Below are 18479 nucleotides of genomic sequence, written 5' to 3'. Positions count from 1 at the left end.
GGTCTCCTGGTTCCCAGCTGCTGTGACAATGCCACAGCGTGGTGTATTTGGCAGGGTGCCATTGGGAGACAGAAACTATACAATGATTTGAACGCGGCACATCTGGTATAAAGGATTCATCGTAGAAGATCAGAGGAGGGGAGAATCGATTAATGAAGGTCAAACACAAAATCTAGAGAAGCCCGTAGTGACAGATAACGAGGGACGGCTAAGACCAGGCCCGCCTCCGTCCAGGGCAGAGATCCCCCCGCTTTCGTCGGAAAGGGCCTGGCCTTTGCCCACGGGGTGACAGAGAGGCTGCTGGAGGGGGCCGTGGGTGTGGCCTTGCTGCTGTGGCCAAATACTAGAGAGAGCCGGGCCCCTGCAGGTGCCTGCCCCAGGGGAAATGGCCTCAGCCCAGCAGCGCAGAGAGAAGCCTGCTCTCGGAAGCTGGTGGGAGAATCAGGAAGGAAGAGCCTTTTCCTCTAATCATTGCTTATTGTTTCTGTCTGTCTTTCCACCCTGAGAGCCCACATCCCACTTGCAGAGCCACGGGGCCCAGGGCTTCTCTGGCTTCCCAGGAGGGGCTGGGCCCCCGGTAACCCCCCTCAGGCTGTGCCCTTGGCTCTCTCTCAGGCTGAACCTTCGGGAGCTGGGCCCCTGGGCCTCCCATATGCGTTGGCTGGTCTGGATCATGGCCTCGGTGGGCACCATCTATGTCTTCTTTTTCCACGAGCGGTAAGCCAAGGCTGGGGACGGGGCAGGGGATTGGGTGGGCTGGGCCTCCTCCCTGGTCTTGGGGAGAGGAGGCCCCAGGATGACCCCCAAACATGAGGGCACAGCTCTGCCCGGCATCCTGGGGTTCAGGCCCCGGGGGGGTGGCCACCAGAGCCACAGCCTGTAGGGTCGATCTGAAGAGGTTTTGAAAAAGACCTTGTAGGTTCCGTGTTACCTGTGTTCCCTAAGCTGGGTTGTTAGATGAGGGGAGAGGCTCCATTCTGCTGTATGAGGAAGGAAACAGAGCTATGGAAGCAAAAAGGAGTAGCTGACTTCTGGAATTTCCAGGGAGGGCAAATCTATCAGCCAGTGAAGCCACTCGGATGGATGGAGGGCAGCTGCCTGGGCCTGGCGGGAAAGAGGTCCTGGGATCCTATGGTGTTGACAGTCCCTGGCCCGAGATGTGGCAGGGGCCCGCACATGCACTATACTTAGCAGGGACAATTCTGGCCTGTTCTCCCACCGATGGAGACCAAGTCCCAGAGGGAAGGACAGCCGCCCAGGGCCACCCAGCTCTGCCGGCACCTGCCGCGTGTCCCGGGGTGAAGTCAGAGCCCGGGAGGGCTGGGCAGAGGGCGGCGTTCTTCTCACTCTTTTGGTTGGGGTGTCCCCTCCTACCCAGAACGGGGAGCTGTGTGCCGTTCCTCCTGGGGAGGCTGTCCCGAGGCCCAGATGGCTTGTCTTCCTGCCAGGTACAAGCTGGTGGAGCTGCTCTGCTACGTCGTCATGGGTTTCTTCCCCGCCCTGGTCATCCTCTCAATGGTGAGTCCCACCCACCCGGCCAGGGGGCTCCCAGCGGGCTGGAGGGACCCCGAGTGACTCTGGGGATGGCCGTGTCTGAGCCCCGCCTCTGGTGCCTGGGCAAGCTGAGGCCTCAAGAGGTGCTCAGTAGAGCAGAGAGGCTTGCCCTGGGGGGCTCGACTCCCTGGCCTTGCAGGGGCTGACCCTGCCTAACCTCCAGGGAGCACGGCGACCCTCCCCGTGTCAGCCCCCGTCCCCCCCGCTTCAGCCCCCATCCCTGTGTCAGGCTCCCTGTGTGTTTAAGGATTCGATAGGAAGACCCACGGACAGCGAATAGGACGGTGCCTGGGACATAGTAAGTCCCAAGTCCCTGGAGATGGACATGAGGTCCTGCTCATGACGGCCTGGCTGGCTGGCGCGGGGGTGGGGCCGCCCTGCGTGGCTGAGCTGAGATTGGCCCCCATCCCCCTGACCGTGGGGACGAGGATCTTTGGGCCGCTCCGCCTGGGCCCGTGAGGGGCAGAGCCCAGGCAGAGAAGCAGCTGGGTGGGCCACACGTGGACCACCTCGCCTCTGCCAGCCTCCGTTGTCCCATCTGTCAAGTGGGCACAGTGAACTCACCAGCCTGGCACCTTTCCCGAGTTTATTATCTTATACAGTGGTTATTGGGAGGTGGTAAAATTCTACATCGTCGCGTTTAGCAGGGGTTTTGGGTTTTTAAACATTGTATAGCTTTACAAACCCAAGCGGTATGGCTAGGAGGGTCTTCTTTCTCCAAGTTCACGTAAATCTTTACCTGTGTCTTCTCCTGTCTGTCTTGTGGTTTAACCTTCCCGCTGTGGTTTCTCCTGGGCGCGGTGATCCGTCCCCGAGCCCCTAGTCAGTGATGTCAATTATCTGTCCTTTCCATGAGCTCCTTTGGTCACACGTTTAATTCACACGTAGATGGGGGGTCTCCCTTCGATATTTCAGTTCTGTGTCGCTCAGGGGCCCATCTCTATCCTGACACCAAGCTGTTTTACTTAAGGTAGCTTAATTATGTTTTAATCTGTGGCCCCATCATTTCGTCTGCTCAGCATTTTCCCAATGATTTGTATTTATTCTCACAGACAGCCTTTTCCCCTCCACGTTCACTTTTATTTAAATATATATATTTATCTATTAGGCTGTATAATATTAAATTAAATATTATATTATTGTATCTATATTAAATATTTTTAAAAATTTTTAAAGTTAAAAAATATTTAAATTTATTTTTAAAAAAATTTCTGAAAATTATTAAGTTAAACTTTACATTATATCATTATATAATTTATAATAAACAAATATTAAAGTTTAAAAAATTCTTTTAAATTTGTTTTTTGATAAAAAAATTTATAATAAATATTTTTAACATTTAAAAAAATTTAAAATATTTAAATGTATTTTTAAAAGAGTTTAAAAATCTATGAAGAGTATTTAAAAAATAAAATAAGGATGCTGTCATTTAAATGAAAAATGTTTAATTTCTTTAAATTTTAAAGAATTCACTTAAATTTATTTAAAAAATCTTATGAATTATATTAAACCAACTATTATATTGTAATATTTTGAAATTTTAAAGCAATTTAAATTTTAAAAAACTTTTAAAATTTTTTGAAGTATATTAAATATTAAATATTAAATTATATAATTTATGTTAGATAAATATTTTTTTAAAGTTTAGACTTTTAAAAAACTCTTTGAAACTTACTTAAAAATGTATAAATTTTAGGGGCACCTGGGTGGCTCGGTGGGTTAAGCCACTGCCTTCGGCTCAGGTGATGGTCCTAGGTTCCTGGGATCGAGCCCCGCATTGGGCTCTCTGCTCAGCGGGGAGCCTGCTTCCCCCACTCTCCCTGCCTGCCTCTCTGCCTACTTGTGATCTCTCTCTCTGTCAGATAAATAAATAAAATCTTTTAAAAATGTATAAATTTTATAAATTGCATGAAATAAGTACTAAGGTATACAATATCCATCAAACGATGTATTACATATGTTTAAGTACATATATATACTTCTGTATAGTCAGGGTATAGTTAAATACACAGTCCCTGCAAAAAATAAGTCTGAAAATGCGTGAAGGAACCAAGCCCCCCATCCCCCTCCTCCCCAGTACGGTGCCCCAGCTGCAACCAGCGTTCAGTTTGCGAGTCCTTTTCATTTATTTATTTCTGTGCAAATCGACGTGGCCACGCAGACATATGGACTCCGTTGTTCCTCTTCTCTGCGACTCGCTTTCCTCCCGTAGTACGTGCTGTGGGCGCGTCTCCATGACCGCCACGTGCGGTCCTGCCTGCCTCCTTTGCTGGTGGAGGGAGCAGGAGTGGGGAGGGGCTGGGTCTCCTGGGTCATTAATGCTCCAGTATGACGCTCTCGAGGACCGAGGGCATCCGTGTCCACAAGGACGCTGAAATACAGTTGGAGCTGTTTAGAAGCCGGAGGGGGCTGTCCTTGTGAGACACGGACGGGTCCCCCCACAGGGCAGTGACCCAAGGTGGAGTTGTAGCGTGGAGGAGATGGTGAAGGGACCCCTTTGTCTGGAACAGTCAGTTCCTGGGCCTCGTACATCCCCCTGAAGTGCCTAGCGTGTGTTTCTGGAAGGATACGGTCAGCAGTGGGAGCCTGTAACAGGTGTATGGGCGGCCCCGGGGAGACGGGGGGGTGGCGCTGGGGGGGGTGATGGTGTGGCAGGTTCTCCTCGCTCGGTCTCTGCCATTCCCTTTAACCACGAAGCACTCATGTGGGTGTTAACAGCGTCCATCTCTGAAAGCGACGACTCCTTTTTTCCTTAATGTTTTTTGTTTGGTTTCTTTATAATTCTTCATCCCGGACCTGTATTCCTTTTAAGAAAGTTGTGATACAGTATACATCAAACTTGGCTGCTGTGAACCTGGAATAGTCTTCGAGATTTTGATAGAAATGGTAACATCTGATAATTAAGTTGGATAGACAACACGCACCGAGACCTCCTACCCAGGCATCGGGGCTGGCTCGCCATCTACGTCTCCTTTCGTTTTTGGGCTGTGGGGGAGTGGCGGGAGGGGGCTCTCAGCCTTGGCGGCTGCCTCTCTGACCCGTGCCCCCACCCTTGTCCTTCCCGACAGCCCAACACCGAGGGCATCTGGGAGCTGATGACCGGAGGGGTCTTCTACTGCTTGGGTATGGTGTTCTTCAAGAGTGACGGGAGGATCCCCTTTGCCCACGCCATCTGGCATCTCTTTGTGGCCTTCGGGGCTGGTACCCACTACTATGCCATCTGGAGGTACCTCTATCTGCCCAGCACCCTGCAGGCCAAGGTGTCCAAATGAGGCGGCCCAGACTGCACAGGGCCAGAGCATCGCGAGAAATGTTTCTATGAACTCTGGTCCAGAGCACGGCTCCCAGGCCCGTCTGCACGTCCACGGGCAGCGTTTTGATGGGTCGGAGGCTACTCCTGGGAACAGCCAGAATGTCCTTCGGGTCCCAGGTGAGGAAGAAAGCATGTAGTCATTTTGGCAGAGAAGCAATTAACCCTGTAACGTGTTTCTATTCTAGGCAAGTGTTTCCTAATTCAACCAACATTAACATCCACAGAAAAGGGAGCAGACACTGTCCTGGCAGACGGGGGGGAGCCCTGGGCCCGTAGTGGGAGTCGGTGGAGTAGTTCGTACCCCACTGGCCAGGGTCTCCTTTGTGACCAAAGTCCTGGCTGGGGGATTGTGTCCTGTTCAGGGAAGAGGTCACCCAGCCTGTAGATCAGGGATGGTGAATATCCGTGACCACAGCAGACATCACCAATCAACTGCAGCATGGCACGGAATCAGGATTCTCCTCTGGGAGGGGCTCTGAGTGGCCACGAACCTATGGACTCATCACTCACGATGGCACCCCTTAGACTCTCCTGTCCAGTGTGCCCTGCCGTGGGAGCACTGCCAGATCATGTTGGGGAGCCTGCTTATCTCCTGCTGGGGAATCTCCCGGGGCAGGCTGTCTGGGGGGCAGTGAAGGGAGACGGAGGCAGACAGCCCGAGCAGCCGCTGGCCTTCTGCTCCGCATAGCTGCCTCTCAGAACAGAGGAGGGGTGAGTGGTAGGGGATGAGGAAGCCGTTACTTGGCCATTTCTTCTGCTGAAAAAATCCAGAGAAAGTATTGGAGCCATTCGTTCTGGGGGACTTGCTCACCTGCTCCAGATTCAGGGCTTGTGATGCTAGCATTCAGATTCTTGCTTGGTGCCGAGCAGCGGCCCTTGGAGGCTCCTCCGATGAGACCTGGAGAGAAGGCCTGGCTAGTTTGATAGGGATTTGGGCAGAGCGTCCCCAGTGTTGGGATGCCCCTACCTCTCAAGCCCCTAGAGGCCCCATGACAAGGCTTCCAGGGACCTGTCCTCAGAGCATCCCCCCAGGCCTGGGCTGGCCCCTCTGTAGCTGATACTTGGATGTTTACTGGGGAAGGGGATCCAGGCCCAGCTCCTGAGCAGAACGGGAACCTGGGAATTTCCAAATCAAGCATCTCTCAAGGCAGACAGTTCTCAGCCTCCAAGACAGGATGCCTTGTGCTTAGTTCTAGTACATTCCAAAGTATTTCAGGGCTCCTGAAATCCCATGTACTGAAGCCAGTAGGAAACCGTCAGACACATTCCTCAGACAGGCGGGTTCTGAGCTGACAGACTCTGGGGGTAAGCTTTATCCGCTTGCCGTGTGTGTGTGTGTGTGTGTGTGTGTGTGTGTCTACACTGGCACACCCAGCCTCCAGAAGCTGCCTTCATCCAGTATGCCCACCGTCATTTGGGGTCAGGGTTGGAGGTTGGGGTGGGGAGAGGAAGTTTGTGGGGGAGGGCCCCCTAGAGAGGGGCTTGCCAGTGATGGGGGCACAGGGACACTGACCTGGGACTTCTTTATTGACCCCAGAGCTGAGCTCCTTCTGTGACACCTGTATCTCCTTCTGTCCCCTCCTTTTGGCTACTTGATCTTGGATTTTCCCCAAGACAGCCTGCTCCTTTATGCCCACCTTTGGAGGTGCTGGTTCACCCCCCATCCACCCCTCTTACTCCTACTCATCCTCCAAAGCCCTGCTCAGGCATCAGTATCGAGGGACTTCTGGCCTTTCTCTGACTTAGGGCTTCCCACCTGCTTCCCATCACCCCCCCTCCACCCTGCCCCCGTGCTTACCTGCATCGGAACTCTATCCTTCATCACCCTGGTCTTTGCACCTGCCTCCCACCCCGGGAGCTCTTTAAGGGATGAGCTGTGTCTTGCTGGACTTGACATCCAGTCTGGCTGCTTCTGTTTGTAAGGGCTTGGGCAAGTTCCTTAACCTCAGCTCTAAGATGGGGATAGTAAGGCAGCACCTTGCAAGTTTGCTTTAAGATTCAGTAGGGTAATGAATGTGAAATACCCAGCCTGGTATTCTGATTAGCTCCTTTATCTGTCCTTGGGAAGCAGCCTTTGATAGTGAAGATGACCCTCATCCAGGAGTGTCAGCTGTGCTGGCCAAAGGAGTGAATCACTAATGGTGGAATTTCCGACTGTGGACAGGCTGGTGAGGACACTGCTTTAGGGCCGTGACCACGTTCCTTCCCCTTGGTCCAATTCAGGATGTTTCCCATGAACCTTTTCTCTTCCTCAGCATCATTGTGAAAGTGAGTTTCCCAGCATCCCATTTCACCCAAACCTAGGCCCCGGACCTCCCCCAAAGTGTGTCACCAGCAGTGCAGGGAAGGAAAAGATGTTCCCCAGGCCAGTCCCTCCTGTGGGTAAGTGTTCCAGTCTTTACGCTGGGCAGGTGGGGTAGAGAGGGTAGGACACTGGGAACTCAGATGCCAGCTCCCTCTTCCTGGCCACTTCTGAGGCTGTCACATGCTAGAACGATCCTGCAGAGTGGCTGTCATGTCCCAGGGAACCAGTGAGGACGTCAGAAGGACTCTTCCATGCTCCGGGCTCTTCTGTTGCTGCTCCTGAGTTAGGTGGCCTGGGGGACAGGCCTGGAGGTGACAGCCTGCTTAGCGAGTCCCCTGGCCCTCATGAGGGCCAGCCAAGGCAGGTGTGCTGGCTGGTGGAGAGTCTTGCCTGCCAGCTGGCAGGCTATCCCTGACAGGCCCTGAGCGGAGCTTGCTGACGGCTGTCCCCGGAGCCAGCAGCTTTCAGGCCGATGGGCTTAAAGCCAACATCACGGACCAGAGCTGCCTTTTTCCCTTGATTGGAAATCGTGCATATGGTGGGAACAGGGCTGAGCGTCGTTCTTTCAGGGTCAGGCTGGGGAGGATCCTAGGAAAGCGCTGGGCAGGGATGGGGGCAGGATGGGAGTTGCGAGGGGGCCTGGATGGAGGGCCCAAAGCCAGGCTGGTGGTGGGCGGGGGACCAGTACAGTGGGGTGGCCTGGAGGGCTTCCGGAAAATGCTGCCCTCCTGGGTTTTCACCGCACCAGGCTCTCCTTTCCAAATTCGTCTGCAAATGCTACGGAGCTCCGAATGTTTTCCCACAGCTCCACTGAGCTCCTGCATTTGTGGTCAGGCCCCTGCTGGGAAGCAGGGGTGGGGGACAGCTCAGGTGCTAAGAGAGGCAGGTAGAGCTCAGAGGTCTGGGAAATGAACCTAGAGACTTAGTCAAGAAGGCACTGGTCAGTTTCGTCCACACACACTGCGCGACCGGATGCTGAAAGGTGGGTTCTGGGAAACACATTGCGCGGTCCCGAAAGAGCCTGGAGCCGTCCCACGTGAGTATGAAGACACACACACTCACAGGTATGGTGCAGCGCAGGTGTGAGGGGAAGGAGCAGGAATCGGGTGGCAGAGGCTTTACCCAAAGGGCGCCCCTCCCGGGGGCCGGTCTCTGTGCTGGCGGCTTCCTAGACGCTCTTGTCCCGTTGGTTGACATAGTCCCCTCTGCTGGGTAAGGTCCATTCGCTGATCTTACAGAGTGGGAAGCCAGAGCACAGAGAAGTTTGGCGACTTCCCCAAGGGCACCCAGCGTCCATCCAGCAAAGCCAAGCTCTGAAGCCAGGACTATCTAATCTCCCAAGTGTCAGGTCCCACGGCCGCACCACCTGTTTTCAAGGACACCCACTGCCCCCACGTCTGTCCTCCAAGGAGGAATGCTGGGCTGAACATTCTTAAGAATTTCAGAAACAAAACAAAACACTGGTGTAGAGCATTTGCTGATATTCATGGCATAAATGTTCCCATGGCTGATTTCAAGCCGCTGAGGTGACATCACAGAAGAGGTCTTGGGAGGGATTCCCCCTCTCTGGCCCTTGAAGGCCCGCACGGGCCCGTCTGGCACACCACTGCCCCCACGGCTTCCCTCACTTCCCAGATCCTCACGGAGCTAGCCAGGGGGCCCTGGGGACCCTGGCAGGAAGGGGGAGTGGTCCTGGCACTGGGCTGCCCAGATGCTCTGCCTTCCGGGGTCTGAAACCTGGAGCCAGGCAGACCTGCTCAGGGTCCAGCCCTCCACGGGCCAGCATGCCAGACTCTCAACTCCCTCGGGTCTGGCCAGGGAGCCTCTGCAGGGGTTTGCTGGATCCCAGATCCCGGCTGCCACCCGCCTAGGACTGCTGCTGAGCCAGTAGATCAGGATCGTGCTCTGGAGTCTGGACACCGGTTCCAGAAGCCCCACTCTGGAGCTCATCTACTTGGAGGCCATGCCCCACATGCCAGTGATGGGGTTCCCGAGTCAGAGTCCAGAGGACAGACTCGTGTCCAGGAGCAAAGGACCTAACCACGGCTCTTGCTTTGAGCTATATCTCTCTCACTTCGTTTCCGACATTCACAAGGTAGGAAATTCACAAATACCCCTTAGCAGCCCGTGTTTCTACACGGGCCATTCCTGAAGTTGGGCTCGATCCCTAATGCTTCATAAGCTCTGTGCCCAGCCCTGGGATTTGTGTGGTCTTTATGACAACTCTGCGAAGCGGGGAGGATCCCCTTTCATCGACTTGGAGACCGAGGCTCAGAGAAGTGAAGTAACTCATCCGAGGGCACACAGTGAGTAAGTGGCCGCCATGGGCTCTCTCCCGCTCCACTGTCTGCTCCCTAAAACACTGGCAAGTCCGTTTTAGGGTTCCCAGCCTGTGAATAGCTGCTGCTGACATGCCGGTGGGCTTGTCAACTGGCCTGTGTGCTCTGACTGGTTATACTGAAGGTCTGAGGCTCCAGGTCCAGGTCCATGTTGGAAGCACTGACAGAAGCTTCCACTCAGGCTTTCCAAAGAGGCTGATCTGGGAGAATGTGTAGCCATATGGCATGGCTCCTAGTGGCCAGGAGCCCGGCAGGAGTGGTGCCGCCCCCATCCCTGGGCTCACTCCCAGGACATTCTCTGGCCTGAGGCTATCCTGCTCACACAGAAACTGGACCCCTATAAAGAGCTCCAAGCCCCAGGTCCCAGCGGGACACCCTTCCTGTGCGCAGGTGGCCGGCCGGGATCTGTGCTTCCCAGGCTGGGAGGCTGAGTAGCAAGACCTTGAACCTGACACAAAAGGGTTGGGACAGCTCGGTTTTGTACCCAGAGAGTCAGGGGGAGGGCCAAGGAGTGACCTGCCCGGGGTGCAGAGCCGGGGAGAGCTGGGGCCGGTGCCTTCTCCTCCCACACCCCTCTCTTTCCTTCCCCAGGCACCTTGGCCAGGCTTGTCCCCCTCCAGCGACAGAATGTGCAGCCTGCTGTCTCTCTCACAAACCAGCACAGGTGGCATGGGGTCTCTGCGTCTGGCAGGGAGGAAATACCAGCCCTCCCTCGTGGCCTGGTTTTCCGTGTGTGGTTGTAGTGCGCTTGAACTTCCCACATGCTGTGTGACTTGGGGCAGGTTACTTACCCTCTCTGGGCTTCCTTCTGGTCAGCTGTAAAAGGAGTTGGTGATCTCGCTTGGCTGATTGTCAGCTGCTGGTCCGTTTCCAGACTCTGCATGTCCAGGGTGGGCACAAAGCCCATATGGGGAGGGGGGCTATTTCATCATAGTGCTAGTGTTTCTCCAGCCTTTTTATGATCGTGGCGCTCCTTTGTGCTCTTAAAAACTATGGAGGACACCAAAGAGCTTTTGTTCATTATTGTTAGATATATCTAATATTAACATTCGCCATACTAGAAACTCAAACTGAAAGTATTTGAAACTGTCTATTAAATCACCTAAAGATACACTCCCTACACGTTAACATCAGTAACATTTTTTTCTATTAAAAAGAGCTACATTTTTCTAAACAAAAGAGACTTTGGGGGGGCGGCCGTGGCATGGTTTCACGTTCTTGGAAATCTCTGAAACGTCTGGCTCAGCAGAAGCCCACAGGACTCCCCTGCCTTGGGTTTCGGTGAGTGTGTGACAGTCACCTGTGCCATTGTCTCTGGAAACCATGTGCATGAAGGCAGGACGATGTCGTAGTGCTTTCATGAAAACAGCTTCATCTCGTGAGCCCCCGAAAGGACCTCGGGAGGCCCAATGTTGTGGAGAACCACTGATCTAGACTTTTCCCTCTGTTTTACAGCGGGTTACAAATGTCGCTCGAGGGGCCGAGATCCCAGACCAACACTCCCCTCATTTTAGCCCATTTTCACTCCCTAAAACACTGGTAGGATCCTGGAGATGTGAGCAGGATGGGGAGGCAGGACAGGTGTGGGCATTGGTCTGGGACACCCTTGTGGATATGTTGGCCCTTTGCATCCAGGGCCGGGCAAGTTCCCAACTGTGGTCCTCGTGGACTCTGCCCCGGCCTTTACTCTAGGCGAGTCTGAACATCAGAGGACAAGCCAGAATGCTGGTAGGAGGCTCCCGGGCTGGTTTTTCCCAACTCAAGCCTGTAGTGGGTTTGACTCTGCCCTGAGTGGGCTCTACCAAGAGCTGGTTTTTCTGGAAGGTTTAGAGCAGCCGGCTCCGGCCCTGGCATGGGGCGTGAGCTGTGGGGGGATGGGGTGGGGAGGGGAGCACGGCCCTGTTCTGCGGGTGGTCTGATTTGTAGTGGGGCTAGGGCAGAAGAGGGAGGTGTGGATCGGGGAGGGGTCCCTGCCCGCTGCCCGCTGCCTGCTACATGGCTGCTTGGGCCTACAGGATCCTGATTGTCGCTGTCCACTGCCCATGGGAGACAGGAGGCCGTGGAGGTATTGGGGTGCTCTGCGTGCTTATGACATCCTGGAGACCAGTGGTTAAATATCCCGGGACTGACAAGTTGTTAAACCAGGAGCGGTGTGAGATTGGCCTCAGTGGGTATCCTGATGTGGTGGGAATCCTGACACCGTGGGAATCGGCAAAGGCTACAGATCAGAGCCTGGTGTCTCTGGAGAGCTGTTTGAGCAGCATGCTGCGGCCTGCGGTCTGTGTACACGTCTCTGCAGTCGACGCCGTCTTTATCAGCGTAACGGGCAGTATACACATGGCTCTGAACGTGTACACATTCCCATTCTTGTGTACTTCTCCCAGCAAAATCGGCAAGACGGGGAAACTGAGGCTGTTCAGGGAGGCTATGTGACTTGCCCAAGTTCATCCGTGGTGCAGGGCCGTGCTGGAATCCGCGTCATGGCCCTTGGCTGTCACATCGTCCTCCTTCTGCTGCCTTGCTCCCTGGGAGCTGAGCTCTGGGGACCGGGGACCAGGCATCTCCTTCACGTCCTTCCGGGGCCCCGTTTCCCTGACCAGAGCAATGCTGTCCTCTGGCTGCTCGGTTCCTGCTCTCCGTCAGTTTTGCCTGAGCCCTGCGAGGCCCAAGGATGAAATGTGGGTGTTCTCTGCTCCTGCCTTTGGGAACTGGCCAGGGCTGGGGCCCTCCCCAGGGGGTGTAGGACACTGGAGCCCAATGCCTCCCACAGGGCCTGACAGCCACGGAGACCCGAGCTGTGGGGCAGCCCTTCATCACTGGGGCCCGGTGGGTGGTGGGGTGAAGCCACAGTGGGTTACCCCAGCTCTGCATGGAATCTCTCTGCCCACACAAACTCAGCTCAAAGGTGTCTGGACACCTACTCTTTGCAAAGCCGGCCTCCTGATGGGCTCTCAAACCCACCTGTACCCTCGCTGTGGCATTGCCATTGGGGGGGGGGGGTCACCGTGTCCCAGCTGCAGGCCCTCACAGGAGGCTCACCTATGTCTCAAGGGATCAGGCTGAGGCTGCGTGGGTCAGCTGTCCTCCATTTATTCCCAGGCGTCTGTGTTTTCCAAAATTTTTGATCAACATCCATCATAAGAAATGCATTTTACATTTGGATGCCGGTTCACACGTCTATCGCCGAAACAGACCTACCCGCGTGATGCACAGGGTTGTTTCCCACACTGCCCTTGACATCCTACCCTTTGTCTTTCTCTCAGCTTGCCGGGTGCAACCTGTTAACAGTGCTTGTATGGCTCACAAGTGGGTCTGGGCCATCAGCTCTGGAAACTGATCTCGGTGGTTCTGTCCCAGGAAGGCATGGGCGTTGGTATTATGTACGAAGTGCCCAGTTGTGTGATTGGCAGGGGTCCATGTGGGGCCAGACCTTGAGAACTTGGGGGCCCAGGGCCAAATGGGGACGGTTAAGGAGAAGGAAGTTAGGAGCTTTGGAGGATCTGGCTGCTCAGAACCCTGCCCCTGCTAAGAGGAATCCAAGACCCAATTTTGGGGTCTCTTGTCCTGATGATGGCCCCAGGTTCGGGGGGACCTGGGGGGGCTGGATGGTCCTAGAGACCTCAGGAACGTGGGTCATCGTGCCTTCAGTCAGGGCTAGGAAGGTAGGAGGGAGACAGCGAATCCGACTGAAAAATGAGCAACTTTGCAAAAGCTATTGTGCGTCCAGAAGCAATTTCAAATCCCAGGCCCTGGTTCCCGTGGAATGAATTTTCCGCCAGTCCTGTTTACTCCCCCGGGTTTCACGAGGAATCTTTCCACTCCTGTTGCCTGGGAAGTCCTTTCTTTTGAGGGGTGGGGCTGGGGAGCAGGAGGTCTGACTGCCTTTCACACGTGTTTTTTTAGACAAGTCGTGTCTACAGTGTTGGAGACTACCATCTGTGGCATGACTTTAAAAAAAAAAAAAAAGACGTCCTGCTGGTATTGGACCTTCTCTGTGTTTGTGAAATTTCTCTTTTGTATTAATACAACCTTTGATAAACATTTGTAGCCAAGAGGAATAATCCTGCTGGTCAATGTTATTGTTTGCCCTGAAGTAGAAAGAACTTAAAAAAAATAAAAATTCAAGATGGGTCATGCTTGTCCAGCTGTCTTTTTAAAAGTAACGTCTGTCCAGAGATGCCTGGGTGGTTCAGTTGGTGAAGCATCTGCCTTCGGCTCGGGTCATGATCCCCGGGGTCCTGGGATCGAGCCCTGCGTCCCGCTCCCTGCTCAGCGGGGAGCCTGCTTCTTCCTCTCCCTCTGCCCCTCCTGTGGTCTCATGCAACTGCTCTGTCTCTCAGACAGATAAATAAAATCTTTAAAACAAATAAGACGTATTAAAAAATGACATCTGTTCATTCTTTTTATCCGAGCCGTTCACTGTAGAAGACTTGGAATATTCAGAAAAGCGTAAAAGTAAATTAAAACCCCTTCTGTCTCTTGGTGCAAAACGAGGGACCCTAAAATACAGTGGCTTAGAACATCAGTAATCACCGGCATCTCTCATGGCTTCCGTTAGTCGGGAATTCAGAGTCTGGGCCTCAGCCCAAGGTGTGAAGGCTAGTGGCGAACTCCGTCCGCTCACAGGTCCGGTGGGTACCCTGGCAGCCGGGGAGGGCCCTGACGGACCAAGCAGCCTGTTCTAAAATGTAGATTTTATTATTCAGGGATGGTAAGGCCAAGAGATCAGGAAATGACTGACCTGGATAGGACAGTGTGTCCCTCACAGTGCCAGGGTGGGGGGGGGCACAGGATGCCACACGGGGCCACGCAGGAAGCTCTAGGGTCGATCAGGAGATAGAGAGCAAGGGGAAGACATGTGAATTGTGGCTTCCGAGGGAAAGGACGGTTAAGGTTTAGGATCAGGTTTCAGATCGACTAGTTTGAAGAATTTCCGCAGGCTCTGGGGCCCAGGGGCTGTCTGTTCTTCCTTGTGTCGTACTTGGTCCTGGGGTGAAGAGGACAGGGGAGTATTGGTCTGGAGAATATCGGAGCCCAAAAGAGAAGGTGGGGGAGGGCTGGTCGCCATCTCTTTCTGGAGACCACCTGCCTCGCAGGTGGGTTGTTGACTCTCTCCAGAGATCAACTACCCCCGGGGACGGGCAGTCTTCCCATGATGGGTGTGAGGGCTCAGCCATGAAAACATCAAAAGCAAAGACATCTTAATACACACTGAGTGACTTGCCCCTTGGTCTGAGTTTCCCTTTCCAACAGGGCGGCTGGGTCCCAAGAGAAAGAAAGAGCCAGGTACGAGACACGACCTTTTTTATGACCTAGCTCTGGAAGTCTTCACTTCTGCTATGTTCTCCAGTGGACACAGCTAAAAAGTCCTTCCAGGAAAAAAAAAAAAAAAAAAAGTCCTCCCAAGTTCAAGGGGGAGGGAAGGCAGATCTCCCCACCACCTGGAGAGTCTGAGTTACAATGGAAGGAGTGTGTAAGTTGCAGATGTATCCACAGGCCATCTTTGGCTACTGCCTCAAACTCCATCACCCAGAAATTATCACCTTTCATAATCCTGGTCTATCCCACTGGCCCCTCTTCTTGAATGTGTTTGGCGACAGAGAAGTGATGTTATTAATAACATTTCGTGTTTTGGGGCAAGTCCGTTAGCCTCTCGTGGCTTCCGTGTAGACACTGAATTAGATTAAGGCTCTGACACATGTAAAGTTTTTTTTTCCGGCGAGATAAACACAACACCAGGCAAAGTGGGTGCAAGACAAGATTTATTAAAAACACTCTCCGGTGAAGTTTCAGGGCTCAGGAGAAGGGGAGCCGGGAAAGTTGCACCGGGAGGAGGTGGGCACCCTCGGGCGAGGTTCCGAGACTCTGGAAAGCAGAGCCGCGGAAGTCGCGCCCAAGGCAGGGGGGGAAGGGGCTTATTAAGGGGTCTCAAGGGGAGCTCCGGGGTCTTTTGGCAAGTTTCCCTTATTCGGACATCTCGCCTGCTCGTCGGGGTCCCATTGGTTTACTGGAGCCCGGGGCAGGGGTCTCAGATTCCTGCTTGGGCCTTTGTTCTCCTGTCCGAGCTCAGGTCTTGTGGCAGGAAATTTCGCCATCTTAAGTAGCCCTTTCTGCCAGCCCAACAACACATGTCTCTCCTTGGGTGATAGAAAGATCTCCAGCTGGACCAAGTTGCTCTTTCAGCCCAAATTGAAAAATGACCACGTGTTCCCAATTCTCACTTCAAAAAAGTTACTGCCTCGTATTTTCTCAGTCTTAATTATTTGTTCTCGTACATTCGTCTTAAACCAAAAGGTACCCTCCGTAAGAAATGGTCCCAGGTGTCAAACCAAGTAAACAAAATAATGAATGGAAATGTCAGACTTAGCCGAACATATTTGGTTTCAGACGTGTGTTTCTTGAGACCACCTGTGCTCGTGTTCGTGATTTTATGTTGTGATCCTGTCACATGATCGTAGTTGATCCTAACTCCTACTTGGTTGGAAAGATAACTTTTTCAGTATGTTCCCCAGCCCAAGACTGGGACTAGAGTTTCCAGAGCCTGCCTCCCCATGCATAGTTTACTAACCACAAAGGTGGGTGATTTCTTAAGTCCCACTGGCACTAAAATCTTTGACAATCAAACAAATGGGGCTCAGGTTTCCTAGAACAGACCAAGCAAGCAAGGGTCAAGTGACCTTGACCTCAGCCATTTTAACGGCGTGGAAAGCTTTGTTTCAACTGGACACACCTACTCCTGGCTTCATTTCCCGTGTCTGTGCTTGGAATCAGTGTTTTCCAATGAATCGTCTCACCTGAGCTGCAGATCGAAATGCCTATTAGGCACCTACATCAGAATAACCATATCAACTTTAAACTGAGTAATATCGAATATCATTTCTCCATATTCCTGGTACCCCATACGTTCCCAGTGCCAGGAAGTACTACACTGTTGACTGGAAGTTGCTCAACATACAACACGGCAAGAAAAGTAACAATCACTGAGTTTTGGCTGACAAGTGTACAGGGAACCACCAAACCCAGATTTCGGTTTCGGTGCCGAGTTCATCGAGAATGGAATCCCAGGATTCAGTCCCTTGTTTGGACAGAAAGAAAGGCTGGGATCTAAGACCGTGCATGTGCTTGCTGCCACCTGTCCTTCCTCTCCTCTGGTCTTCCCCCCCCCCCCCCCCCGAGGGACAGGAGCCCTGTCTTTCTGCCTCTAAACAGGTCATCTCTTAGGAACCCTGCATTTGGACCTCCAGCGCCTTTCCTTGATGACATTCCGGTCTCTGTCGTCCTCTGGTGGCCATAGTGGGGTAGCTCAACACTCTGTTTTATTCCCTGGATTTCCGAAGACATTCAATCTTGCAGCTCAAAAACGTATTTTGCTCACCTGCCCATGGGCCTGGAGCAGATGAATAAAACTCAGTTGTTAGCCCTTGATAAGCCTCCAGCTGTAGGGACGAGAAGGAGATGGGTGGCGATCTATCAATTCCTTTGTTTACCCATTTAGCCAGTATTTAATTGAGCACCTGCTAGGCATCCAGTATTGCAGTAAACAAGGCAAATGAGGGGCCTGCCTTTACAGAACACGTTTGAGAACAGAAGTTCCGTGTGGCTGGAGTGCTGGGTTGGAGGGGTCATGGAGCGGTCAGCAGGCCAGGTAGGCAGGGTTTGATAGAATGCGAACCTGGGAGCACAGGAGAGTGGTGCAGGTCCAAGTCTGGAGGACAGGAAGCCCTTCCTTGAAAAGGTATTAGCTACCTATTCCCGCCTCACAAACTGTCCCCAGACTGGTGGGTTAAATCAATAAGAATCTGTTCTCATCCTGCGGTTTCCGAGGGTTGGGCATTTGGGAGCAGCTTTGCTGGGTGGGTCTGGCTCATGGACCCTGGGGAGATGTAGTCAGCCTGACGGTCAGGACAGCATCCGTCTGAGGGCTGCTGAGGCTGGAGGGCCCTTTGGGGATCCCCTTGGAGGTTGACTATCCCATAAAAAACACCAAAGCTGAGGGACGCCTGGGTGGCTCAGTGGGGTAAGCTTCTGCCTTTGGCTCAGGTCATGATCCCAGAGTCCTGGGATCGAGCCCCGCATCGGGCCCTCTGCTCGGCTGGGAGCCTGCTTCCTCCTCTCTCTCCCTGCCTGCCTCTGCCTACTTGCAATCTCCGTCAAATAATTAAATAAAATCTTAAAAAAAAAAAAAACCCACCAAATCTGAGTCCTAAAGGAAGAGTGAGGATTGGAGGAGGGATGAAGATGTGTGTGAGGGCTGAACTGGGTCCCTCTAAAATCCACAGGTTGGAGTGCTGACCCCCCAATGCCTCAGAACACAACTGGATTGGCAGATGGGTCCTTTAAGAGGGGATTAAGGCAAAACGAGGTCATTGGGGTGGGTGTTAATCCACTATGACTGGCGTTCTTAGAAGATTAGTACACAGACACACCCAGAGGGCCGTCCACATGAGACTCGGGGAGAGTGGAGCCATCCCCAGGCCAAAGACAGAGGCCTTGGGAGAAGCCAACCCTGCTGACGCCTTGATCTTGGCCTTCTAGCCTCCAGACGGTGAGAGAATAAATGTCTGCAGGTACAGCTGCCCAGCGTGTGGTGTTCTGCTACAGCAGGTCCGGAAAGCTAATACAGTTGGGAAAGTTGAAAAAGTGTTCCAAGGCCTGAGGCAAGATCTAGACGTGTGAAACAGTGTAGCAATCCCATATAGTTGGCATTATGAGATACCGAAGAACAGGGGCCACGCAACTCCTGTACAGAACCAGAGAATAGTATTTCCTTTATGTTATTCCAGGCTGTAAACTCTCTGTTGCGTAACAATGGTTACAGACAAGACATAAACAAATGGGTGGGGCTGTGTTCCAATAAAACTTTATTTACAAAAACGGCAGCCCACAGGGCATCGTTTGCCAACACCTGTTGAAGAGGGGTGCAGGGGCTGGGTCAGGCCAAGAAGTACCTTAGGAGGAGAACACAGAA

The 18479-nt window shown here is 53.1% G+C and overlaps 1 protein-coding gene across 1 annotated transcript in view; it reads left to right on the top strand.

Annotated features, from left to right (window-relative positions):
• The first annotated feature begins 644 nt into the window (after nucleotides 1-644).
• The window catches only part of RADIL (Rap associating with DIL domain), an 84096-nt gene continuing 66261 nt past the window's right edge, over nucleotides 645-18479 (top strand). Inside the window, exons 1-2 of the mRNA XM_044233591.1 lie at nucleotides 645-717; nucleotides 1449-1518. Of these exons, the coding sequence (XP_044089526.1) occupies nucleotides 696-717; nucleotides 1449-1518 (92 nt within the window). The 5' untranslated portion in view covers nucleotides 645-695. The remainder of the gene's footprint in view (nucleotides 718-1448; nucleotides 1519-18479) is intronic.

The sequence above is a fragment of the Neovison vison genome, chromosome 14 (assembly GCF_020171115.1).
Source record: "Neovison vison isolate M4711 chromosome 14, ASM_NN_V1, whole genome shotgun sequence".
In the NCBI taxonomy this organism is placed as follows: domain Eukaryota; kingdom Metazoa; phylum Chordata; class Mammalia; order Carnivora; family Mustelidae; genus Neogale; species Neogale vison.
The sequence above is the reverse complement of the archived record's forward strand: the minus strand, read 5'-3'. Positions and strand labels throughout refer to the sequence as shown.